Below are 24,243 nucleotides of genomic sequence, written 5' to 3' on the forward strand. Positions count from 1 at the left end.
CTCTGTCCCCATGTTGTTCTCCCCATCTCTATCCCTATGTGCCCCTCCAGCTCTGTCCTCATGTCATTCCCCCACAGCTCTGTCCCCATGTCCCCCTAGTTCTGTCCCCATGTCATTCCGCCCCAGCTTTGTCCTCATGTCCTCCCCAGCTCTGTCCCCGTGTCCCACTCAGCTCTGTCCCCATGTTGTTCCCTTCAGCTCTGTCAACATAGCCCCTCCTAGCTCAGTCCCCATGTCATCCCCCTCAGCTCTGGCCCTATGTCATTCCCAGCTCTGTCCCCATCTCCCACCCAGCTCTGTCCCCATGTCATTCCCCCCAGCTCTATTCCCACGTTGTCATCCCCAGCTCTGTCTTCTTGTCCCCTCAAGCTCTGTGCTCACACTGCTCATCCCCCACACTCTGTTTCCCACCCTGCCTATCTGCTTCTGCCCCTGTCCCCCCAGTTCTGTCCCCATTGGCCCCAGGCTGGTCCCTATGTCATCCCTCTCATATCCCCAGGTCTGTGCCCACATCCCCTGGATCTGCCCCTACAGCACCCCATGCTGTTCACATATCCCCATAATTTCGCACCCATGTCCGGCCATGCCATGCCATGCCATGCCATGCCATGCCATGCCACGCCACGCCACGCCATGCCATGCCATGCCATGCCATGCCATATCATGCCATGCCATGCCCATATCCCTTCACGTTTGTACCCACATCTCCCCATCCCGTCACCAGATCTCCCCTCCTGTCCCCAGATGACCCCCAAGTGTGTCCCCACATCCCCCCACCTTATTGCCGTATCCCCCCCAGGTTTGTACCCACATTCCCTCATCTTGTCCCCGCACCCCTCCAAGCTCTGTCCGCGTCTCTCTCATCCCCTCCTGGTGTCCCCTCCGTTTTGTCTGTCCCCTTGCTCCTACCACCGGGGACCCCCCACACCCATGACCAGAGCCGCCGCATCTCAAGTATCCCCCCAGGGCCCCTATTTACTTTCTATCCCCATAAATCTCCCCCTGGGGTGCAGCACTTTCACCCCCCCAACACCTTCACCCAGAGGTGGTGGGAGGGGACGCGGAGGCGGGGGGCGCCGGGGCCGCGGTGCTGCCGCCCGGCCTTCCCACGCGTGCTCCTGCGGGGGCACGTTTTGGGGGATTATTTGGGGCGTCGCTGTCTTCCCACCGTGCATGGGAGGGGGGGAGGGCAGAGGGGCAGAGCCGACAGCCTGGGGGTGCCGGGGGTCCCTGCCGCGGGAGGAGCACCGCGAGGAGCTGAGGGTCGCGGGGGGACCGTGCGTCCCAGGTCGGGAGCGGGCGGGCGCCAGGACCCTGCAGACGCCCCGCACCGCCCGGCGCCGGTCCCGGCCCTTTGTGCGTGACGCGATCCGACGGGACGTGACGCGGCGTGACGCGTCCCCCCCCCCTCCTCGGCCACCCCGCTTCCCCTTCCGCCGCCGCCCCCCGCAGGGCCTGCATCCCCCCCCGGCCCCGCGGACACGCGTGTGCCCGCGCGCGCTCCCGCCGCGGCGCCACACGAGGGCGCGCGCGCGTGGCGGCGGCGCTGCCGGCTGCCCGCCGTGCCGGGGCGGGGGGCGGCGGGGGGCGCCTCAGGCCGGCCCGGGGTGTCCCGCCAGCCCCGCCGTGCCCCGGCCCCACTCCCACCTCGCCGCCCGCGAGTGGCGGCGCCGGGACGAGCCGCCGTGGGGTCCCGCCGCCCCGTGTCCCTGTGGGACCCCTCCAGGCACACCCCACCCACACCCCCCCCCGCGTCCCCGACCCGCTGCCCCCGTCAATCAGCCCTGGCCCCGCTCCCGGCGCTGGCCAAGATGGAGGCCCCCGCGCTGCTCCGGGTCTGGGTGCTGGCAGGCGAGTGGCAGCCCCGTCGCCCCGGGGAGGGGAGGGGGACACGGCCGGGACGAGGGAGACCCCAGCGAGGAGGGGATGAGGGTGTCAGCGCGGGGTAGGGATGGGAGGTGCTGGCCAGAGGGGACAGGGGGGACAGGGCTGCGACGTGACTGAGCTAAATAAAGCTGTCCCGTCGCTGGTGCTGGATGGGTTTGGAACGGAGGGCACCGAGTGGGACTCCCACCGTGATCGGTCTAGGACAAGGGAAGGTGCTGTCTCCGTCCCCAGTCCCGACCCTGTGTCTGTCCCCATCGCCAGCCCCTCCTAAATATAGCCCACACCACTGCCTCGGGACGCCTGGCACCACAGGGACCGTTTCTGCCTCAGCCGGGTGTCTCAGGAGGGCTCTGGGCACCGGCGGTTCGTCCCAGGGTCTCTGAGCAATGGGGAAACTAAGGCAGGGAGCAGCTGTGTGCCCCAGCCCCAGCTCAAGCCCTGTGCCTGTGCCCACAGCCATGGCTCTGGCAGCGTCCTCGGTCACCCTCCCCGACCACCGTGTCTCCTCCGACACTGGGACTGTCTTTGTCCACGAGCTGGAGCAGGAGCTGTTCCAGGAGGCCTTTCTCATGGAGCATGAGGATGATGATGGTGGTGAGGGGCAGGCCAAGGGGGATGGGGATGGGGAGGTGCCTGGGTTGGGGCAATTAATGGGGGGCACTGGATAATTCCTGCTTCTCCGATGGCCATGACCCCAGCTTGAGGTCCCTCCCTCCATCTCCATCCCACCCTTCCACCCATTTGGGAACCCCAAGCACCACTCCATTGCCTGGTAAACCCATCTAGGAGCAGCACCCCTTCACACCCCCACACCCCTACTAAGGCCACGGGGGCACCTCCGTTTGGGGTCATTCAGCCCAGAAAGGGGAGCAGGACCCCTGGGGCACAGCTGGGGCAGGGACTGCTTGTGCCTCCTTGTTGGGATCTGTGGGATGAGGAAGGGTTTGTGGGGCAGAGGTCCACCCACGGCACAGCCCGGTGGCATGTGTCCCCATGTCTGTGTCCATCCTTGCTTGTCTGTGTGTCCTGGTGCCCTGCAGCCCCCCCCATCACCTTCCAAGCCCACCTCCAGGACCACCCAGACCTGCCACGGTGGCTGCGGTATGTCCAGCGGGACCCCCGCCAATCAGGCTACCTCTATGGCTGCCCCACGGCCACCGAGGTGGGCACCCACACCATCGAGGTAGGTGCCCACCCCACAGCCCCACGCCAGGGATTGATACGACAGTGGTAGGGGGGGAACCGGCATCTCTGAGGGTCTCTCCTTGGCTTGCAGGTGCTGGCGTACAACCGGCACACCTACGAGACGGTGGCACAACGCCTCGTCATCACCATCGTCCCTGCTCCAGGTAAGGGCTGTGCACCCCCTAAATGCACTGGGCTGTCCCCTGAGATGGAGAGGGGGTGTCCCCACGGGTCCTGCGTGTCCCACAGGCGGGGAGCCACCATACCAGGGCGAGTTCCTGGTGGGCAACAGGAACGTGGAGGAGCTGCTGCCGGCGGCCGTGCGGGACATCTTCCTCCAGGCCACGGCCGGCGTGTGGGAGCGGGATGACCTCCACGTCATCAACGTCACCTCTGCCCTGGACCGCGGCGGCCGCGTCCCGCTGCCCATCGAGGGGCGCAAGGAGGGGTACGGGCAGACTCAGTGTGCAGGGTGAGGGGCTGGGGCAGACCCCCAGCTCCCACGTGGGGGTTTCTGGAGGGGTCACCTCCAGCCCGTGCCCCGTCACCCCGCAGGGTGTATGTGAAGGTGGGCTCCCACGGCCCCTTTTCGCCGTGCCTGGCGTCAGCCGCCTCACCGCAGAGCAGATTCCGCTGCAGCCTGGGCCAGCAGCCCCTTGCCTCCTGCTACGACACCTTCGCCCCCCACTTCAGCATCCACTGGTGCAACCTCTCCCTGGTGAGATCCACGTCCCCCACCCACTCCCCCTTGCTCCTGCTCCCCGTGGGGACCCCCCCAATAACCATCACCCTGTTGCAGTTGCAAGTTGAGCCCAGCCCCACGGCACCAGCCCCAGTGTGGGGTTCTGGGGTGCTAGAGGACGGTGGGGATTTCCAGCCCCCCACCGAGGCTGCCCCCCAGGACCTGCTGCCTGGCTACCTGGTGACGCTGCTGGTGCCGCTGGCGGTGGCCGCGCTGCTCTGCCTGCTCCTGGGCCACCTCATGTGCTGCCGCCGGGAGGGAGTGTGAGTTGGGGGGCCCACTCAGGGTGGGGGTCCCTCACCTTACCAGGGCATGGCTACCCCAGGCTGAGTGCCCCTTCCCCGGTCATTATGGCCCCAGGACAACCTGGGGTGGTGAGCCCTGTTTAAATTTTTCTTTCCCTTTTTCCTCTGTATTATAGGCAAAAACGGGACTTGGCAACATCTGAGTAAGTCCCTGCACCTGAGCTGGGCGGTGGGGCTGCTGGGGTGCTGCTTAGGGGGAGCTTTGTTACAGCCAGGCATAGGGAGGGCCAGTGGAGATGGGGACTGAGAAGAGAGGGGGACGATCCACTATCTGGAGGATGTTATGGAGGTGCTGGTGCCTAAAGATATCCCCATCCCAAAGAGAGCCCCCAGCCCCACTCCTGATCTCCCCACACCTCAGCATCCCCCAATAACCCCCCACAAACACGGGCTGGAGCACAAGAGCTGTTTTACTTCTACAATAGTCTCGGCCAGGGTCGGTGCTGATGAGGAGGACCCCAGTGATGGGGAGCAGACCTGTGATGGAGGGGAGACCCCAGTGATTGGGGAATAACCCTAATAACGGGCGGGGGGCAGACTCCCCTAAAGCCCCACCCCCACAGCATGCAGATGGGAACATGGTGCTCAGCACCTAGCTATCCTTTCCTCCTTCCAGCATCCAGCTGGTCCACCACACCACCATCCACGGGGACACGGAGGAGCTGAGGCAGATGGCCACCAGCCGGGATGTCCCAAGGCCCCTTTCCACCCTCCCCATGTTCAACGTCCGCACGGGGCAGCGCATCAATCCCATGCCTGGTTCCCCGGAGGGTGCCCGTGTCCCCCTCCTCCCGCAGTGAGCTGGGGTGGCGGATACCCCAGTGATACCTGGATGATGCCAGGAGTGAGGAGACAATCCCAGGGATGGATGAAGAATGCTTTTTGGGGGATTTTGTGAGGGGACAAAAGCCCAGCAGCAGGCAGAGCCCAGCTGGACGGGCAGCCACTCATCCGGCTGGGCTCTGTGTGCTGCTGGGCTGTTTGCTGGAGTGTCTAGGGGATGACACACACACTACACCTCTCACCTCACCTGTCCTGATGAAACCCTTAAATAAGAGCCTTGGGAATGTGTCAGTCCTTTTTTTCTGAGGGGGGAATAAGCTGTTTTCTTCCTGCTTTTCAGGCAATGTGGGTGGCTGCACTGTTGTCATCTCCCTGGTGCGGTCCCCACTGCAGGATAGGGGCTGCAGGGTGGGTTTTAGCTGATAAAGTGCCTGTTTAGTGATGAAATGAGGCTTCCCTGCTTTGTTTTTGTTTCCTTGCAAGCGTCTAAGCCTGGCCCTGGTGACTGTGGTGGTCTTGCTGGTGGGAGGGGCATTAGAGTGCGCGACTCCTTCTGGCAATTGCCACTTCTCTGCCCCAGCTAGCCTCAAACCTCTATGTGCCCTGAGACTGGGGTAATACTGAGTGCTGGAGCTGAGTGTCCTGGTCTGTTCCTTCTGCTGAGGGATCCAGTTCCTCTCTGCCTGTCCCCTCCCACCCTTCAGCTGCTTTGCTCCATCTGCGTGCACTGCTTACACCCATTCGCACCCAGCTCCATCTGTGACACCCCCACACCAAAGACTTGCACCCCCTGCAAGGGCTTGGGGCTGACCCTACCAACCACCCCCCACGCCACAGAGGCAAAGGGCTTTGTGGAGAGAGGGTTGGGGACAATGTGGGGGGCTGCAGCCCCATGGGCTCATGATGGCACCCCCAGAGCATCCCAATGTCCCCCAGCTCACCTGGATGCCTGTTTCCAGCAGGATCCCCCCTGGAGCCTCTGGCTGCCCCGACCGCTCGCCCCTTCCACCGCACAGCCCTGGGTATCCTGCTCAGCATCCTGCTTGGCACCCCCATAACCCCTCCCCGCCCCCCCCAGGGGGTCTCCGCAGCCCAGCCCCGACCCCTCGCCTACAAAGAAAGAGCCTCTTTGATTCTTTACCCCCCCCCCCAACACGGGGCTGGCGCCAGGGTGGGGGTTAGGAAAACACGGGGGCCCGGGAAGGAACAAGAGGAGCCATTGATGGGCTGGGGCAGCGAGGAGAAAGGCAGCATTGAGGCCTCATCCCGCTGCCTGTGCAGCCCCCCCGTGCTTCTCTGGTCTCGCTGGTGCCCACCACAGAGATGCCCTGGGCAGGGGGAATGGCACACGGTAGGCAGGGTCCCCCCCAGGCACAGGTATGTGCTGTTTCTTTGCACGACTGAGTGTGCTCAGCGTGTCTGGAGCCGCTGGCACGCGGGGGACACCCACACACCGCCACACACCTCTTGCCCGCCCCGTCCCATCCCTAATATCAGTGCAGCTCTGTGCCCTCCCTCACCTAGCCGCAATATCTCTGTGCCACTTGCCTCCCCGCCCTCTCCCCACCTCTTCCTTTTTTGGGGCACCCTGGGCTGTGTGTCCCCTTTCTCCCCTTGCTGCCCGTGTCCCCTCCCACCTGGGAAGAGACACACTTCAAAGTCCCCTTCACCAGCAGCTCAGCTCGCCCCTGCCACCCCCCCACCCCGAATCCAGCCCAACTCTCCTTGCTGGGGGTGGGTCCCTCCTTCCTTCCTCTCCCCCTTCCCAGGGTAACAGAGGGGGAGGAGGGCTGGGGGAGCCGTAGTAGGGTGGGAGGACGTGTCGGTGGGAGCGCAGAAGCTCGGTGGGAGCAGCGCAGGAGCAGCTGGGACGAGAGCGGGACCGGGGACGAGTAACTGCCATCCCACCACACCCCCACCCAGCCAGGACTCCCACCTCGACCCCTGAGAGCCGCCGGTGAAGACCACCCCAGGTTTGTTGGATCATTTCACATGCTTTATTTCAGCAGTCAAAAAAAATATAATTAAAACAAAAAAAAAAACCTAAAAACCCCATTTCAAATTATTATTATTAATTATTATTATACATTATACAAACTAGTACAGAGTCCGGGAGAGCCCGGAGCACCCGCCGGGAGATGGGCAGGCAAAAGAGGATGGGTTCGTGCCCCTCCGTGCCTGGGGAGGGAGGGAGAGAGGGAGGGAAGGAGAAAAAGCTGCTGGAAGATGAGAGTGGAGCTGGAGATCCACTGGCTTACCCTGGGATGTGCTTTTTCCCTTTTGAAGCTTTACATTTTGTTCATTCTCCCTTACCTTTGCTGTGGGACTGGGGAGGGGGGGAAGGGAGGGGACGGTAAACAGCACCTTTAGAAATTCACAAGTTGAGCTGGGCAGCAAAGGGAAAAAAACCCATCAACATAGAGAGAAGTGAAATGAAGCTGAGTCGCTGCTTTGGAGGCTGTAGCACCAGGCGGCCCCGGGCTCGGGTGTTGCGGGACCACAGTAAAAGAGAAATTAACCCTAAAAACAAGCCACCCGGGATAAGAATCCTGGGGGATAGGAGGGTAAGAAACGTCAGCGACTCCCAAGAAACCTTGACTGGAGGAAAGTAAAAAGAAAAGACCAACGGAGCAACACAACGAGGTGGGGGAGGGAAAGAATATTAGAGGAAGATTAGCACCTTTGCTCTGAACCTGGCAGGAAAGTCCCGGCACGGCTGAAAAAAAAACACCAAATCCAAACGAAGCTAAAACTACCTGAAAATGAAACAAAAATAACCCCCATATTATTAAAAGAAGTGCCCCAAAGCAGAGCGGTGAGGTAGCCTTCCAGAAAAGGAGAGCGAAGGGTCGGGTCAGCGCGGCGGCGGCGGCGGCGGCTGCTCCCCTCGTGTGCTGGGGACGAGAGGCTTCTGCTGCCTGAATGGAAATAAAGTCAAAAATCAGCCAAAAACAAGAGGCAGGGGAGAGAGGGGGGAGACAACAACAAAAGGCGATTGATAACCGAGAGTTCAACATCTTCCTTGCAGCAAAAAAAAAAAACCCCAAATCAAACCAAAAAAGAATGTAGTGATGAGATGCGAGAAGCGCAGAGGCTGGCGGGGAAGGGCCGGGTGCGGGCTCGGTCGGTCCCGGCGCTGCGGGCTCGGGCTCGGCCCCGGGCAGGCGGTGGCGCGGCTTCGCTGAGCTGAGTCGCAGCGTCTTCAGGGATGAGAAGCGCCCGACCCCGAGGAGGAGGAGGAGGAGAGGAGGGCAAGCAAGCGAACCCACTTCCTGGTGATTTTATTTGAAAAGTCATTTATTATTTTTTTATCTTTTTTTTTGGTTTAATGCTTTTTTTTGGGGGGGAGTTTTTTAGGTTTTTCTTTTACGGCAACGCAAATGGTTTTAGAGACGCTGGATAGAAACCGACACAAATTGAAGTCCATGTGAAATTTTCTCCTTTTTTTTGGCTGTTTTTTTTTTGGTTTTATTATTATTATCATTATTATTACTCTCTCCTGTTACGCGTGGGGCGTCCAGTTTACAAGAAGCAGACAGGGCCGATGTTGATGCCGAATTCCTGGTCTGGAGCGCCAACGTCCATGGGAGCCAAATCGATGATGGGCAGGCGAGAGGTCTTCGTCGTCTTGTACTCGATGACTGTCTTGCCCCAAGCGCCGGTGTGACTCTGCGGGGAGGTCAGGATCAGCCCTGTCCCTGTGACTCGTGTCCCCCCCTCCCCACGACCACCCCCTGGAGCACTCACCGAGCAGCCGTCCTCGGTGACGCCGTAGGTGAAGCGGCTGTTGCCTTCAGCCCTGATCTCGATCTCGTTGGCACCTTGGAGGAGAAGGGCCTTCTTCAAGTTGCCGGTGTCCTGGTCCATGTAGGCGACGCTGTTCTTGCAGTGGTAGGTGATGTTCTGGGAGGCCTCGGTGGACATCAGGCGCAGGAAGGTCAGCTGGATGGCGACGTCAGCTGGGTTGGAGCCCTCACCACCGTACTCAAACTGCCAGAGAAGAAACGTTAGGCATCGCAGAGCTCGTTATCCGTCCTCCTTGCCCTCCCTCCTCATCCCCCTGCTCACCTGGAAGCCGTCGCTCATTGTCTCGCCGAACCAGACGTGCTTCTTCTCCTTGGGGTTCTTGCTGAGGTACCAGTTCTTCTGGGCAATGGTGGCCTGGGTGGGGTAGACACATGTCTCGCCTGTCTCCATGTTACAGTAGACCTTGATGGCATCCAGGTTGCAGCCTTGGTTGGGGTCAATCCAGTATTCGCCTGCAGGGCAGAGGGAAGGGGTTCAGGGGGACAGGGTAGGTGGCCATGATGGACAGAGGATGGAGATGAGGAGCAGCCATAGAGGATGGGAGTGAGGAGCAGGTGGGAAGGACAGAGGATGGAGTGATAGGTAAGGGGCAGCTGTGAGAGAAGGAAGAGAGAGGTGAGGAACAGGGAGGAGGGATCTGTGGGGTGGAGCATGGAGTTGAGCAGCAGCCACGAGAAACAGAGGAAGGAGGTGAGAAGCTGCGAGAAGGGATGCAGGATAGAGGTGAGGAAAAGCCACTAGAGGCAGAGAATGGAAGTCAGAGCTGCCATGAGAGATGGGATGGAGGAACAAAGGTGAGGATCAACCAGGATGGATGGAGGAAAGCTAGAGGTGAGGAAAGGACAGAGGCACGGAGGTGAGGAGCAGGTAGAAGGGACAGAGGCATGGAGGTGAGAGCATCCCAGAGGGATGTGGGGAGTGGTGGGGACACTGACCGCTCTTCCAGTCGCCGTGGCACATTTTCAGGTCGCGGCAGGTACGGGCAGGGTTTTTGCGGGTGCCCTCGGGGCTGCGGATGTTCTCAATCTGCTGGCTCAGGCTCTTGAGGGTGGTGTCAACCTCCAGGTCCCGGTCACGCATCACGTTGGCGTCATCAGCTCGGTAGTAGCGCCCGCCATCGTGGGCCTTCTCCTGGGGTGGCTGGGGCAGGAAGCTGAAGTCGAAGCCGCCGCTGGGGGGGCCGGGAGGACCAGGGGGGCCAGGTGGGCCGGGGGGACCCTATGGGAGGAGGAGCATGGTGAGCAGGAGATGAAGGCAGGTGGTTCTGGGCAGACAGCAGCAGAAGGGCTGGTACGTACGACAGGGCCGACATCGCCGGTGCGACCGCGGGGGCCGGGGGGACCGATGGGGCCGGGCAGCCCGTTGAGACCGTCTTTGCCAGCAGCACCAGCAGAGCCAGGAGGACCCTGCAGGAGAGGAGAAGGGATGAGCGTGGCCACCCTGTCCAGGCAGAGTCATTTTCCTCCAGCCTCGACCCACATCCCCACAAGAAACCCAGTGACAGAGAGACCCTCTCCCCACTGCACCCCCCAGGATTCTCCAGCCCTGGATGGAAGTTGAGACTCAGCTGGGGACTTACTCGGGGACCAGCGGGACCAGAAGCACCAGAAGGACCTTGTTCACCAGGAGAGCCCTGTTTAAAGCAAGAGGCAAGAAAAGGCCATGTCAGCATCTCACTCTGCCTCAAGGATGTGGGGGAGTGTCCAGGACCACCATCACCCCACAGGACTTACAGGAGGACCAGGTGGGCCCTGGAGACCGGAGAAACCTCTGTGACCCTTCATGCCTCTGTCACCCTGTTCACCGGCTTCACCTTTGTCACCACGGGGACCTTGTGGACCCTGGAGGAGGAAGAAGAGGAGTAAGATGTGTTGAGAAAGATCCAGGCCAGCAACTGCCTCTGCAACCATGGAGACACAGAAGCCTCAAGGAGGACAGGGAACACCAACTTACAGCAGGACCACGAGCACCAGCAGGACCAGGGGGACCAGCAGGACCTTGGGGACCCTGGGACAGCAGAGAGGGGACAGGTTAGAGCATCCTCACCATCTGCTGCCACTGGTTCACAGCAGCATTGCCCCAAGTTGGGTGGTGGGGTGTAGGGCTTCCTGGGGAGAGCCAAGTCTAGGGCCGGACCCTGACCCACTGTGGCTTTGCAGGATCAGTCCCAGCTCCAAAAGTGGGTCAAGCTCGGGGTGGCCCCTGAGGTAAGGAGGGGTGTGGGGGGATGTGCTGATCAGAGTATCACTTACAGTCTCACCACGATCTCCACTCTTGCCAGCGGGACCAACAGGGCCAGGGGCACCAGGGGCACCGGGAGCACCAGGGGGGCCGGCAGGGCCGGTCTCACCACGATCACCCTGTGAGGAAGAGGAAGGGGAGGAGAAAGAAGAAGAGGAGAGGTCAGTGCAGGCCAGCACAGCCTCCTTGCCCCCTCCTGCAGTCCCCTCACCAGCCCACTCACCTTGGGACCAGCAGCACCGTCACGGCCAGGGGCACCTTCAGCACCAGGGGCACCCTAGGGAAGAGCAGAGACCCCCATCAGGGTGGGCAGAGGGGTGACAAAGGCCCGGGGGCACCGTTCAGCTCAGTCCCCGCCCAAGCACCAGCTGCAGCAGCCCTGGGGAGTGCAGCGAGCTCAGCACAGTGAGCCCGGCGCTAAGGCACGGGAGGGCCGTGTCCCCAGAACCGACGGCTGCCCGCGGCTACTCACCTCACGTCCAGCTTCACCGGGGGGTCCGGCCAGGCCGGGAGGGCCCATGGGGCCGGGAGGACCGCGCTCGCCAGGAGAACCGGAGGGACCTTGCTTGCCGGGCTCACCCTGTGAAGGGGGGAGCGGAGGAGGGGTTTCAGGCTCCGGGGAGCATCCTCCGATCCGGGCCTGCAGCCGCGGGGGCCACACGGGTGGGTCGGACCCCGGGGGTGGGTCCCAGCATCGTCTGTTCCCGAGGAGCCCCCCGCGTACTCACAGAGGGACCGGGCAGCCCGGGGAAGCCTCTCTCGCCTCTCTGTCCGGGCAGACCGACGACACCGCGCTGGCCGGCAATACCTTGGGGTCCGGGGGTGCCAGGAGCGCCCTGGGGGGGGAACAAACGGCCCCTCAGGGGGATGGCGGCGGCGGGGGCCACCCTCCCGACGGAGGGGACAGCCTGGGGGGGAGCAAGATGCTGCTCGGCATTCCCGGCTCCGCAGAGGGACTGCGATGTGGGGGACTCACGATGGGACCGTCAGCGCCAGGAGAGCCTTTCTCGCCAGGGGGTCCGGGGGGGCCGGCGGGGCCGGGCTCGCCGGGGCGGCCAGCGGGGCCGGTTTCACCGCGGGGTCCTTTGCCGCCTTCCTTCCCGCTGGGGCCGGGGGGGCCGGGGAGGCCGATGTTCCCCTGGGCAGGGCGGAGACGACGGCGTCAGACAGCGGCCGGCGAAGCCCCGCCGACGGGCGGGCCGGGCTGCGCAGTGCCCGCCGGCACACGGCACCTCCCGCCCCTCCCCACCGGCGCCCTCCCGGCCCCCACCTCCCGCCCCGGCGGGGACACTCACAGAGGGGCCGGGGGGACCAACTCTTCCGGCAGCACCAGGGAAACCAGTAGCACCCTGGAAGGGAGAAAAGCTGGAGTCAGTAGGGGCTGGGGCCGGGATCGCCTGCCTGCCGCGGAGCGGGGCAAAGGGATGGACGCTGCCTGAGGCCACCACGGGAAGCGCCGGGGCCGGCGGCCAGGAGGAACGGTCCACCCCGGGCAGAGCTGGAGCTGACTGAGGGGGCATAAAAGCAACCCTCCCACCCCCTTTCGTTCTCTCCTTCATCCCTACCGGGGACGAAGCCACCCCAGGCTGATGCCATCTCCCCAGACCATTTTAAGGGTGCGGGATGGAAGCGTAGCAGCTCCTCTCTGCCCCACAGCACTGGGAGCACGGAGCAAGACACAGCGGGGATTTAAGCCACCTTAGGTGTGTTTGTGTCCGGGGGTAAACCCCTGGGGGTCCCAAACCCCCATCCTCAGTAAGAAACTGGTACTTACAGGGGGTCCAGCGCTACCACGAGCACCTTTGGGACCAGGAGCACCAACAGCACCCTATGGAGGAGGAAGAGAGAGGTGAGTCATGGCAAGGCGATGGACTCCGAGTGGGTGGGAGGCGGGGGGCAACTTACAGCGGGGCCAGGAGCACCAATGGGGCCAGCAGGGCCGGGGGGACCGGCATCACCCTTGGCTCCAGCATCACCAGTTTCACCTTTAGCACCAGGCTGGCCGTCGGCACCCTGAGAGAGAGCAGAGTGGGCTGAGCCAGAGCAGGGGGCACAGCATCGCCTCGAAGAGGCAGGATCAGGCCCTCGGGGCAGGATCGGGCCCCTGGGGCGGGATGGAACCGGGCCTTCACACTTACGGGGGGGCCAGCAAATCCAGCAGGACCGGGAGGGCCGGGCTCGCCGCGGTCACCCTGGGAGAGACGGCGAGAGAGCGGTGTGACGCCAAGCAGGGGACGGCTACCGGCGGCCACCACGAGGTGGCCACCCGCGGCAGGGCCGTGGGCCGCGGGAGGGGACACTTACGGGAGCACCACGGGCACCAGTGGGGCCAGCAGGACCGGGGGGACCGGCTTCACCCTGGAAAAGGGGAGGAAAACCAACAAAAAGGAGGTTACAGGCGTGGCGAGGAGGCGTCGGCGGGTGCCAGGACGCAGGTTCCCGGCGCGGTGTCTGGCCGGGGGTGGCCTTACCTTGTCACCGGGAGCACCGGCGGGGCCGGGGGGGCCGATGGGACCGGTCAGACCTCGGAGACCGTCTTTGCCAGGAGCGCCGTCAGCACCTTTGGGACCGGGGTCGCCCTGGGAGGGGAAGATGATGGCAGGTTACCTGAGGAGGTCCCTACCAGGGAGTCACCCCACTCTTTCCTCTCCCCTTTGCACAGCAGCACCGAGGCACCCCTGGTTCTTCATCCACTTTGTGAGAGACTGGGACCATCCTCCTCCTCCTGCCAGGCTCTAGGGAGGAGCTGGGCTCAACTCCCAGCAAGGGACTGTCCCCAAAGGTTACACTCAGATGGGGACACTGGAAATCCCCTCCCCAGGGGCTGCTGCCCACCTGCTTTGGCTCAAGGGAGCACAACCAGCCCTGAGGGGATGATGTGGGGGGGGCAGGGACGGTCAGGAGCAGAGGACCAAGGGGGCAACATCAGGACTTTGGGGGACACGTACTCTGTCACCCTTGGCACCTGGCAGGCCAGCAGCACCACGTTCTCCGGGCATACCCTGCAGACCGGGGGGTCCTTGGCCCCCAGGGGCACCGGGAGCACCAGCATCACCCTGGGCAAGAGAGACAGAACAGGAGTGTTAGTGAGAACCCAGCACTTTCTCAGCACAGCAAATTCCTCCCTGGCTTCAGCACCAGCCCCAGCAAAAGAGGGGTGAAGCCAAGCCCACCCCTGCCTTTCCAGCTGCACCCCAAGAGCAGAAAACAGTCCCAATGTGACACAGTAGAGCTGAGCCCTTGCACCTACCTTAGCACCATCGTTACCGGGAGCACCGTTAGCACCGCGAGGACCTTGTGGACCGGGGGGACCTTGGACACCACGTTCACCAGGGAAACCTCTCTCACCCTTGGGAAGGAAGGCAAGAAGTGGGGCAGGGCCATCAGGGGAGGTGGCAGGCACTGGGGGGTGCCAAGAGCCAGCTGGGGAGAGAGTGGGGTTCCACTTACCCTGGCACCAGCGGGACCGGGGGCACCGGCGTCTCCGGGAACACCCTGTGTGGGAGGGAGAAGGTGCAGAGTCAGGGCAGGAAGGAGTGGCCCTGGGAACAGGCAGAGGGATCCTCAGGATGCCCCCAAGGGTGGGGAGGGAGAATGTCCCACAGTCCCGGAAGGATGGGGCAGGGCTGCGATCTCCACTGCTCCCGAGGAAGAGGCTACATGGAGCACGTCACCACAAGGGCACAGGGGTCACCCCATCAGCAGCCCCCAGCCTCGGCTGGGAGAGAGGCAGTGAGTAGGGGACAGGGACAATCCTGTGCTGCAGCCATGCTCACCTGCTCACCGGGCTTGCCAGCCTCACCAGGGGGGCCAGCGGGGCCCGGCAGACCCTGGGGAGGAAGAAGAGGAATGATGAGACATCACGAAAGTGAGTGACCAAAGGGGATGAGGAAAGGGGCAACATCACCTCCACCCTGGATGGTTTGTCCCTGGGCAAGGAAAGAAGATGACCCTCACCTGGAAACCAGGAGCACCAGCAGGACCTTGTTCACCTCTTTCTCCAGCAGGACCCTGGGGGAGACAGGACAAGCATGAGAGGGGGGCAGTCAGCTCCCAAGCCGCTTCCTCAGGGGCCGAGTGTGGCCATGGCTAGCCAAGGACTTATTGATACTCACGGTAGGACCAGGAGGACCTTGGGCACCAGCTTCACCATCTTTGCCAGCAGCACCCTGTGGAAGAGGGAGAAGAAGATGCTCAGAGCACAGCTCGGACCTGTAGCTCAGCAATCTGCACCCCAGGGACTCTGCACCCCCCAGCTGAGATGTGGGGCTGGATGCGCATGATCCTTCAAAAGATGGGAGAAGCCACGGCCAGCTGCCCACAACCACGTCACCTCCCCGCTGTCCCTGCTCCAGAGCTGCTGGCAGCCACCAGGCTGGAGCCACAGCCACCTCAGCCTGCTGCTAGCCTTGGCCTTGGAGCCTTCCCCAGCTCCAGCACCACCCCACACCCCGTCCCTGCTGACACTCCCCAACGAGCCTCCACCACGCTCTGGACAATACTTACGACAGCACCAGGGGGGCCAGGAGCACCTCTCTCACCAGGTTTGCCAGGCTCACCCTGAAAGCAAGGGAGCAGGATGAGACCCATGACGGCACCATGGTGCCAATGGGGTCAGGCAGGCTGGAGGATGCACCAGCACAACCCTCCCCAGGTAGGGAACACATCCTCTGAGCCTCCCCTCATTGGGGTCCTGCTCCAGGGGAGCCACATGCCCACTCACAGCACGGTGATGGCAGTGGCTGATGGGGCAGGAATCCCCCACAGAGCAGGACTCTGGCCTCTGCTGGGCAGCAGCATCTCCAGCAGCCCCCCAGGGAGGCAGCTCCTGATCACACTCACCGCAGCACCTTTGGGACCAGGGAAACCCATCACGCCGGCTTGGCCTCTGGCCCCAGGGGGACCAGGGGGACCAGGGCGACCATCTTGACCAGCAGGACCCTATTGTGGGGAGAAGCCAGAACCTTGTCAGCAGAGCCCATGGTGAGCCAAGGGAGGAGCAGGGCATCGCAGGCACAACTTACGGGAGGGCCAGTCTTGCCATCAGGACCAGGGCTGCCAGGGCTTCCAGTCAGACCCTGCAAAGGAGAGTGAGGTGAGTGAGGAGCTCAGGGATCCAAGAGATGCTCCAGCAACTGTGAGCATCCAAGCCAGGAGCTTCTCTGCCAGCATGGACGGCACAGCAGCCAGTGTCAGTCCCTGGAGCAGGGCCACTGCCCGTGGCATGAGCCATGCTGATGTGGCTTGCTGCTCCTCATAGGCACTCTGCCACTCTACCACCACCCCATCACCTTGCCCACATTCACCTTGGCACCAGGGAGACCAGGTTCACCGGGGCGTCCAGCTTCACCAGGAGATCCTTTGGGGCCAACAGGGCCAGGGGAGCCACGTTCGCCAGGGGGACCCTGGGGAGGGGTGGGAGAGGGACAGAGGTTACCCCAACTGCAGGATGTCACCCAGGGACAAGGAGCAGAGGTGTGTCACCAGAGCTGGCAGTAGCATAGAACCAGCCTTGCCACTGCATGGGGACAGGTGACAAATGCCTGGTGCCCCCACTGCCCTGTTAAGGCTCTCTCGCCCAGACAGGCAGGAGGGAGATGTGGACACCCACCTTGGGACCAGCGATGCCATCAGCACCAGGGAAGCCACGGCTGCCAGGAGCACCCTGTGAGGGACAGGAGAGGGGTCAGTGTGGAGACACAGAGTGATCTCTGGGGGTTTGGGGGTGCAGGGGAGGGATGCGCTGATGTGGCACCCAGCCAGCGCTGGCAGTAGCCTCGTGTCCCTGCTGAGATGCTCTGTGGGACACAGGGCTTGACAGGGGGCTGGGGATGTCACCACAGTGAGTGCCTGTCCCCAAGCACCCAGGAGGCTCAGCTGCTGGATGTGGGGAGACGGCAGGACAGGGCTGGGACAGGGACTGCTCCTACTCACACGTTCGCCAGCGGGGCCAGGAAGCCCAGCAGGGCCAGGCTCACCACGAGCTCCTCTCTTGCCTTCCTCACCAGCTGGGCCAGGGGGACCTTGGACACCAGCAGGACCCTGGGGAGGGAGGCAAAGAGATGAGGAACCATGGGGTGGGTGGGAGCCAGGAGGGGCTGGGCCCCCCAGGAGACTGGGATGGGGAGGTCACTCACGGGTTCTCCTTTGGCACCAGTGTCTCCCTTGTTGCCTGGAGCACCAGGTTCACCCTGGAGGTGGAAGAAGAAAAGAGAGGAAAGCCATTTAACCTCAGAGTGTGAGCAGAAGGACTCCTGGGCCCATTCTGCCAGGCTCCTTAGCACCACGGTGGATGCTCAGCATCTACCAGCCCCCAGCATCACCCTGCACTTGCAGGGCTGGAGGGCACAGGGCCACTGGAGGGACAGCAACACGCTGGAGCAGAAGGGATGTGACCTCAGGAGTGTGTCCCAGGAGGATGGAGGTGTCTGGGGATACTCACGCTGTTGCCCTTGGGGCCGGGGGCACCGCTGGGGCCCTGTGGTCCGGAGGGACCACGGGCACCGGGGAAGCCGGGAGCGCCAGCAATGCCAGGAGCACCCTGGAAGAGGCAGAGAAGGCGGTGAGGGAGCAGCAGGGCCCCTCATCTCAGAGCCAAGCAGGGCTGAGGGACACTCACAGTTGCGCCTTTGGCACCAGGTTGACCATCAGCACCGGGGTTGCCCTGCAGGGAAGAAAAAAGAGGAGAAGGGTCATGCCAGGGCTGGCAGGAGGTGAGGCCAAAGGACAGGGAGCAGTCAGATGCCACTTACAGCAGGACCAGCAGCGCCAGCAGGGCCGGGGGGACCGGGCTCACCACGGGCACCTTGGGGACCTTCACTGCCACGAGCACCCTGGGGACCGGTTTCACCCTGGGGAGGAAGAGGAGGGAACAAGAGCCATGAGCACAAGAGCTGCCATGAAACACAGCTGATTTCCCCCTCATTCACAGCTGTTTTCCCACAGAGGCAAAGCCAGGAGACGTGTCCATGGGACACGGCTGGGGATGTGCCCATCCTCCCCACCATCCCAGGCAGTCACGAGCCCACGGCACTTTGGGCTTTCTGATTTTTGGGCCACACGGGAAACCCATTTGATGCTCCATCCTTCTCCCCCACCCCATGCTCCCAGTTTCCACCAGGTTGTCGCAGCCCTGGAGATGCCACCTGTGAGGAGATGTTCAGGCAGATCCTACCTTAGCACCAACAGCACCAGGGAAGCCAGGGGGACCAGCAGGACCAGTTGGACCCTAAAAGGGAGAGAGGACACTTGTCAGAGGAGGGATCCCACTCCCACATCGGGGTCTGTCAGGTTTTCCAGGCGGCAGAGCTCAGGCCCTCAGCCAGGATTTCCTGGCCTGGCTGGAGCTGCGATGGGATTTCCCTCCATCAGCTGGAGCTGATGGCAGGCACTGGTGGAGTGTGGATGGGTTTGGAGGTTACTTACGGGAGGACCAGCAGCGCCAGGAGCACCGTCGTTACCACGAGCACCCTGTGGGAGAGGATGCAGACATTAGTGATGCTCATCAGCAGGAGAGGTGTCCCGCAGTCCCATGAACACTAGGGCAGAGGTTGCTCTGCCCAAAACAGATACTCACAGCAGGGCCAGATGGACCAGGACGGCCTCTCTCACCGGGAAGACCACGAGGACCCTGAGGAGAAGAGAGGACACATTTAGGTCACCAGCAGAGACACTTTCCCCTTTCAGGGCTTCCTCCCATCACTCTGCTCACCCCTGCTCCTGCCCACATTGATATTTCCAGGGAGTTAAACCTCTTGCCACTCCTTTCCCCAGAGCATCCCTGGGGAAGCATCTCCAAGGACGAGCTGTTTCCCTGTCACATCCTGCCACCCATCCCCATCCCCTTTTGCTGACTGAGGCCAGATCCTTCCACGGTCCCAGAACTCACCATCTGCCCAGGAGCTCCATTCTCCCCGGGGCTTCCAGGCTCACCCTAGGAGAAAGGACAACATTGAGGGACCTATTCCAGACAGAGCGAGCAGCAATGACTTTACTCAGAGGATGGAGATCACACTGCCACCACTCCTCACCTTGGGGCCAGCAGGACCAGGCTCACCCTTGGCACCATCCAGACCACTGAAGCCCTGATAAGCAGGAGAGAGAAGAGGGGGGCATCAGGAGAGGATCCTCCAGAAAAGTTGGCCTCCCTTTTCCCCAAAATCATGCAAGTGTGGCAGCAGGACTCACTCTGTGTCCCTTCATTCCTGGCAGACCAGCAGTTCCTGGGAGACCACGGGCACCCTAAGAGAAAAGGGGAGGTGTGATGGAGATGCTCAGGGGGCTGTCCCCCCACTCTTTACCCCCGACTCCAACAAGGGCCAGCATCTGCTGTCACATCCTTGCTTTGCCACAGTGGGGATGTCCCATCCTGTGACATCCCCTCCTGAGCATCTCACCTGGGGCCCAGGGGGACCACGCTCTCCGGGACGGCCGGGCTTTCCAGCTTCACCCTAAGGAGGACACTGGGTTGGTTGAACATCCCCAAGGCAGGTGGATCCTGCTCACCCTGTGGGTTGCCAGGGCCACCATGCCCCAAACCTGGGTGGCATGTGAGGAGACCCCAGCCACACATCACTTACATCATCTCCGTTCTTGCCAGGGGGGCCAGCGGGACCACGAGGACCCATGGGACCCTAGGAGAGATGCAGACCAGGGATGAGGATGTTGCAGGCAATGACTGTCCCCTGTTACCCTGCCACCTGGGCTGGGCAGTGCCATTCCCACAGATCCTGGCTGAGATGCCTGGCATGGCCAGGGGACAGCATGGATGTGTCCAGGGTCAGGAACAGTCACTCTTGTCCCCACCCCTGGGGGACATCAGGCTGGAGGAGGAGGTGGCAGGACTCACAGAAGCACCAGGCTCTCCAGGTTCACCAGGGGGACCTTGGAAACCTTGAGGACCCTGGAGATCAATGGGGAAAAAGAGAAAAGAAAAAGGACAAGTAGGTTAGAGGATGAGAAAATTGGGCCTGAAGACACTGGTGTCAATGGCCATGCCCTGAATGGCAGCGTGAGGACGTGCGTCCCCACGTGCTTCCGCAGACATCAGAAGGGAGGGCCCTGCCCTCACCCTCACCCTCACCCTCACCCTCACCCTCACCCTCACCCTCACCCTCACCCTGTCCTGTCCCATCCCACCCCCCCTCCCCACCCCAAGAGACCCTCGAGGCTGCTTGTCCTCAGGGCAGGAGGGAGGGGGATACTCACCGGGGCACCGGGAGGGCCAGGAAGACCACGGGGACCTGCTGGGCCCTGAGAAAGAGAATGGAAAGTGGAGATGAGTGGCTGCCATGTCACCCTGTCCCCATCCATCTCTATGTCCAACCGTTCCCTGTCCCCATCACCACGCTGTTGCTGTACTTGTCAAACCCACGACCACGCCACCCCTTCCACTGCTGCCCCCACCACCACCCCATCCCCATTGCCACACCATTCCTGTCCCAAACACCTGCAGGATTGACATCCCTCCTCATCCCTCCCACCTGCTCCCACTCAGCAGTATCACCCGCACCACTGGCACGGGAAGCTCTGCCAAGGCTTCGCCAGGCTTCACACCTCGCCCCGTGCCCCCCGCAGGGACCCATGTCCCCCTCGGTGCTCACCATGGGGCCAGGCACAGCCATGCCACCAGCTTTCTCATCGTAACCGTAAGACATTTGAGGAGCGAAGTTCTGTGGGCAGGAAGGCAGAGGGGGGTTAGCAGGGAGCAGGCATCCCCGTGGGGGGCTGCACCACCGGAGAACCCCCTCTACTCACTCCGCCGAGGCCTGGAGGACCTGGAGGGCCTGGGGGTCCTGGGAGGCCAGGCTGTCCAGGGATGCCATCTCTGCCAGGGAGGCCTGGGAGTCCCTGGGGGGCAAGAAGAGGAAGGTGAGCCCCACAGGCCAGGGGGTCCCAGCAGAGTGGGGGCTTCTGCAGGGCCAATACTCACCCTGTCGCCTTTGGGGCCGGTGTCTCCCTTAGGACCCTGTTGGGGAGACACGAGACGGGCGGTTAGAAAAGGGGTTCTCCAAAAACAAGTGGGGGATGTGACTTGGGGTGTGCAGGCGAGGGAGCCCTTACCTCTACTCCAGCACTTTCTGGGTAGACAGGGGAGGCTGCGGGAGAGAGGAGGGATGTTCAGAGGAGCCCGGGGTCACCCACCCACCCAGCCAATCCCACACCCACGACACCCAGGGGAGGGTGCTGAGCCGGCCCGCGGCCCAGCCCTGCTGCTCCCCGGGGACGTGCGCCGGGGTGGCGGCAGCGAGTCGGTACCGTCGGTGTCGGGACAGATGGGGCAGCACTCTCCGAAGGGGATCTCAGCATTGGGGCAGTCCGAGGTGTCCTCGCAGATCACCTCGTCGCAGAGGATGTTGCCGCTGTCGCAGACGCAGATCTGGCAGGGTTCGGGTTTCCACACATCCTTGTCGTTGTACGTTAGACCATCCTGTATGCAGCTTCCAGTTTGAACTGGGGGAGAGGGGCAGGGCGGGGGAAAGCGTCAGAGAGCGGCAGCGGCGGCTCCCAGCGCGGTCCTTCTCGCGCTCTCCCCCCGCCTCAGTCCCCGCTTTGCTCCTGCAGTTTCTCCCTTCATCTGTTTCTCATCAGCCCATCGCGGTGACACAGGAAAAGCTCCACAATAAACTCTTCCCACATACACTGGAATTTAAACAAAACCCTCCAGCCAGTTGCTGCGTCCCACGGCGGCTGGGGCCAAGGCAAACACCCCCTCGACGGGCAGGGGGGTGGCACGGGGGTCCCCGCCGCCCGCGGAGGACAAGGAGGGGACGAGACGGGGATGGGACGGCATGGGGAGGGTTGGCCCCGACGTCGGAGCTGAAATTAGATCCGGGAGGCTGCGGGTTGGGGCTGGATGAGACCAGCTGGGCTGGGGAATGAGCGTCCAGGACGGGAGCGGGGGCGAGGAAGGGGGGAGGCGTGGGCAGGGCAGGGCTGTGCGCCAGGGCCGCGGCCGGCCCCGCGGTGGGGAAGGGTCCGGGGGGGCGGGGCTGGTCCGGCCCAAGGCCCCCCACTCAATAACGGGGGCAAAAACCAAAAACTAGGCAAAATCCAGACTGCAGAAGGCGAAATGTAGGATGTGGAATGCGGAAGGTGAAGTGCAGGCTGCGGATCGTCACACGCAGAGTTGGGAAAAAAAGAGAAAAAAAGAACCAAAAAGGCACAAAAGCCACCCCCAACCAAACTGCAAAAATGGGGTAAAAAGGCGCCGAGGTCTGGCCCCGTCCCCACGGTCCCCCGGGTCCCCAAGCCTGCAGGTGACAGGCGCAGGGGGTCCCAGGGGTCTGTGACCCTAGGCGTGTCCCGTCCCACCGCAGCCCCACGGGGAGGCCGTGGGTGACATCCCCATCATCCTCATCGCCATCCCCATCCATCGCGGGAGCTGTCTGGCCAGCTCCGGCTTTACGGGCTGCCCAAACATTTTCCTTATGAATCATCCGAGACTTTTCTAATTCTTTCCTGATGGCTTTTGCAGATCCCGGGGCCAGCCCCCCCTTCCCTCCCTCTCCCCTCTCTCCCCCTTCACCACTCTCTCTCGCGCTCTTTCCCCCCTTTCCCTTCCCTGCCTCCTCCTCCTTCTCCTCTTCTTCCCCGGCTCTCTCCTTTCCCGGCTCTTCTCCACCCCTCCCTCTCTCCCGCCCTGCTCTTGGCAGGGAGCCCCGACTCTCCGTGCCGGCACAGACCCCCTAAAACCCCTTCACCTTCCATGCGCAAATCCACTACCACCCTGATCCACTTTTTAAATATCTTTCAAAACTTTCACCTCATATCCCCCAATTTGGGTTTTGTTTTTTCCTCTCCGGTTGCCAACCACTCCTTTGTCCTTCCCCAGCCACACAGCTAGCAGGACCAAGCATCAGAGATGCCAACCCGACCCTGTGCCCATCCGCCACCCGCACCCCACCGGCGGTGAGGACCCTCACCGGCGCCGACTACTTACTGTCTTCTTCTCCTTGCCCGCGGGTGAGTAGTACAGTCGCTGCTATCAACAGCAGTAACCGAGAATCCACAAAGCTGAACATGTCTAAATATTAGACATGTAGACTCTTTGGGGTCTCTTTTGTTCTTAGGTTGGGGTCATACGGGGCCGATCCGACTCTGGAGCTCCCAATCCAGACCCCAGCAGAAACTTCCTTCTGCCCTTGCCCACTCCTTTCCCTCCCCTTATATACGATGCGGTGGCGGGGAGAGGTGGGACCCATCGTAACCAGGGAATTTTGGACGGCCCCTCGGCCAATCAGCAGCACCCAGCGAGTTGGGGGGCACCCCGCATACACATACACCCCCCCTCCCCGTTCATGCACACGCATACAGAGCCATGCACACGCGTGTTGTCCCAGAATGGGACTGGGAGCTGTGGTTGGGAGTGGGTGGGAAGAGGATGCTGGGATGGGTGGGATGGGGTTTGGGAGGGGGATTTGGAGGAGTTGGGGGCTTTGAGGGGAGGGGTGAACATCTTGAGGTGCTTGTGGGGCTGGATGTGGTTGGGTGGGGTGGGGACAGGCGATGTGGCACTTGGCGTTTTGGAGACCCCGGAGCCACACGACGCTGGGTGCTGCACTGGGGGTGAGCCACGGCACTGCAAATGCCTGTTCCCACCTGTAACCCCCACACCCAGGGCTTCCCAACATCCACCCACCCAAACTCTTGTGCAGCAGGACCAAATCCCTCAGCATAGTGCGAAGGCCAAGGGCAGGAGCACCAGGTGCCCATGGGGAGCATCCTCACCATGAGGATCCCCACAGTGAGACCCCGACTCCCAGGCACCACCAGAACACCCCGAAGAACCACTGCCTTCATTTCCCCCCCCCCTCTTTCTTTCCCTCTTTTTCCTTTCTTTTCCTCAGCCATCTCCCTCTTCGCCGTCCCACTCCCCTCTCTCCCCCCCTGGCACGCCTCCACAGCCATTTCCACATTTGAAGGAGCCACGTTGGTTGGAAAAAGCAAAAGCTCGTTGAGGATAATCCACAATCTACTGTGCAATTTGGGGAGGGTGTAATTACATGCCAAAAAATACACTTATTTACCGGGGCCAGGGCAACTGCCTGGAGCTGGGGGCCAGGGTGAGGAAGGAGCCCTGCCAGGGCAATGTGGCACCGGAGGTGAGGGGGTGGGTCACACCTTCTTTTAAGGGGTAGTTTTTAAGGAAATGGGTCTGGGGTCTTGCTGGTTGGGGGAGCAAAGAGCTGGGTCCAGTCCTCATGCCTTTGTTTGTCCCCTTGCTTGGCTTGCAGGCTCATCGGCATACTGGGAGCACTGGGAGCACTGGGCTCGCTGCAGAAGGAAACCACT

The 24,243-nt window shown here is 62.3% G+C and overlaps 2 protein-coding genes across 2 annotated transcripts; one reads left to right on the top strand and one right to left on the bottom strand.

The window, feature by feature from the left end:
* Positions 1 to 1,811: 1,811 nt before the first annotated feature.
* SGCA (sarcoglycan alpha) lies at positions 1,812 to 5,328 on the top strand. Its single transcript, XM_062017607.1, has 9 exons — positions 1,812 to 1,851; positions 2,344 to 2,481; positions 2,928 to 3,070; positions 3,164 to 3,236; positions 3,322 to 3,520; positions 3,628 to 3,790; positions 3,872 to 4,077; positions 4,236 to 4,262; positions 4,736 to 5,328. The coding sequence occupies exons 1-9, from the start codon at positions 1,812 to 1,814 to the stop codon at positions 4,917 to 4,919; spliced, it is 1,173 nt and encodes a 390-aa protein (XP_061873591.1). The 3' UTR covers positions 4,920 to 5,328.
* Positions 5,329 to 7,810: 2,482 nt separating this feature from the next.
* On the bottom strand, positions 7,811 to 23,075 carry COL1A1 (collagen type I alpha 1 chain). Its single transcript, XM_062017445.1, has 51 exons — positions 22,892 to 23,075; positions 21,208 to 21,402; positions 21,013 to 21,047; positions 20,882 to 20,917; positions 20,707 to 20,799; positions 20,553 to 20,621; positions 20,158 to 20,202; positions 19,799 to 19,852; positions 19,530 to 19,583; positions 19,347 to 19,400; positions 19,138 to 19,191; positions 18,981 to 19,034; positions 18,839 to 18,883; positions 18,527 to 18,580; positions 18,376 to 18,420; positions 18,125 to 18,178; positions 17,703 to 17,801; positions 17,570 to 17,614; positions 17,393 to 17,491; positions 17,088 to 17,141; positions 16,885 to 16,992; positions 16,562 to 16,615; positions 16,257 to 16,355; positions 15,975 to 16,028; positions 15,793 to 15,891; positions 15,457 to 15,510; positions 15,066 to 15,119; positions 14,908 to 14,961; positions 14,727 to 14,780; positions 14,401 to 14,445; positions 14,201 to 14,299; positions 13,899 to 14,006; positions 13,422 to 13,529; positions 13,255 to 13,308; positions 13,089 to 13,142; positions 12,856 to 12,963; positions 12,725 to 12,778; positions 12,246 to 12,299; positions 11,927 to 12,088; positions 11,679 to 11,786; positions 11,423 to 11,530; positions 11,174 to 11,227; positions 10,962 to 11,069; positions 10,663 to 10,716; positions 10,443 to 10,550; positions 10,289 to 10,342; positions 10,008 to 10,115; positions 9,645 to 9,927; positions 8,971 to 9,161; positions 8,650 to 8,892; positions 7,811 to 8,571 (listed from the first exon to the last, which is right to left on the bottom strand). The coding sequence occupies exons 1-51, from the start codon at positions 22,971 to 22,973 to the stop codon at positions 8,425 to 8,427; spliced, it is 4,362 nt and encodes a 1,453-aa protein (XP_061873429.1). The 5' UTR covers positions 22,974 to 23,075; the 3' UTR covers positions 7,811 to 8,424.
* Positions 23,076 to 24,243: the final 1,168 nt, after the last annotated feature.

The sequence above is a fragment of the Colius striatus genome, chromosome Z (genome assembly GCF_028858725.1).
Source record: "Colius striatus isolate bColStr4 chromosome Z, bColStr4.1.hap1, whole genome shotgun sequence".
NCBI classification, from domain to species: Eukaryota; Metazoa; Chordata; class Aves; order Coliiformes; family Coliidae; genus Colius; species Colius striatus.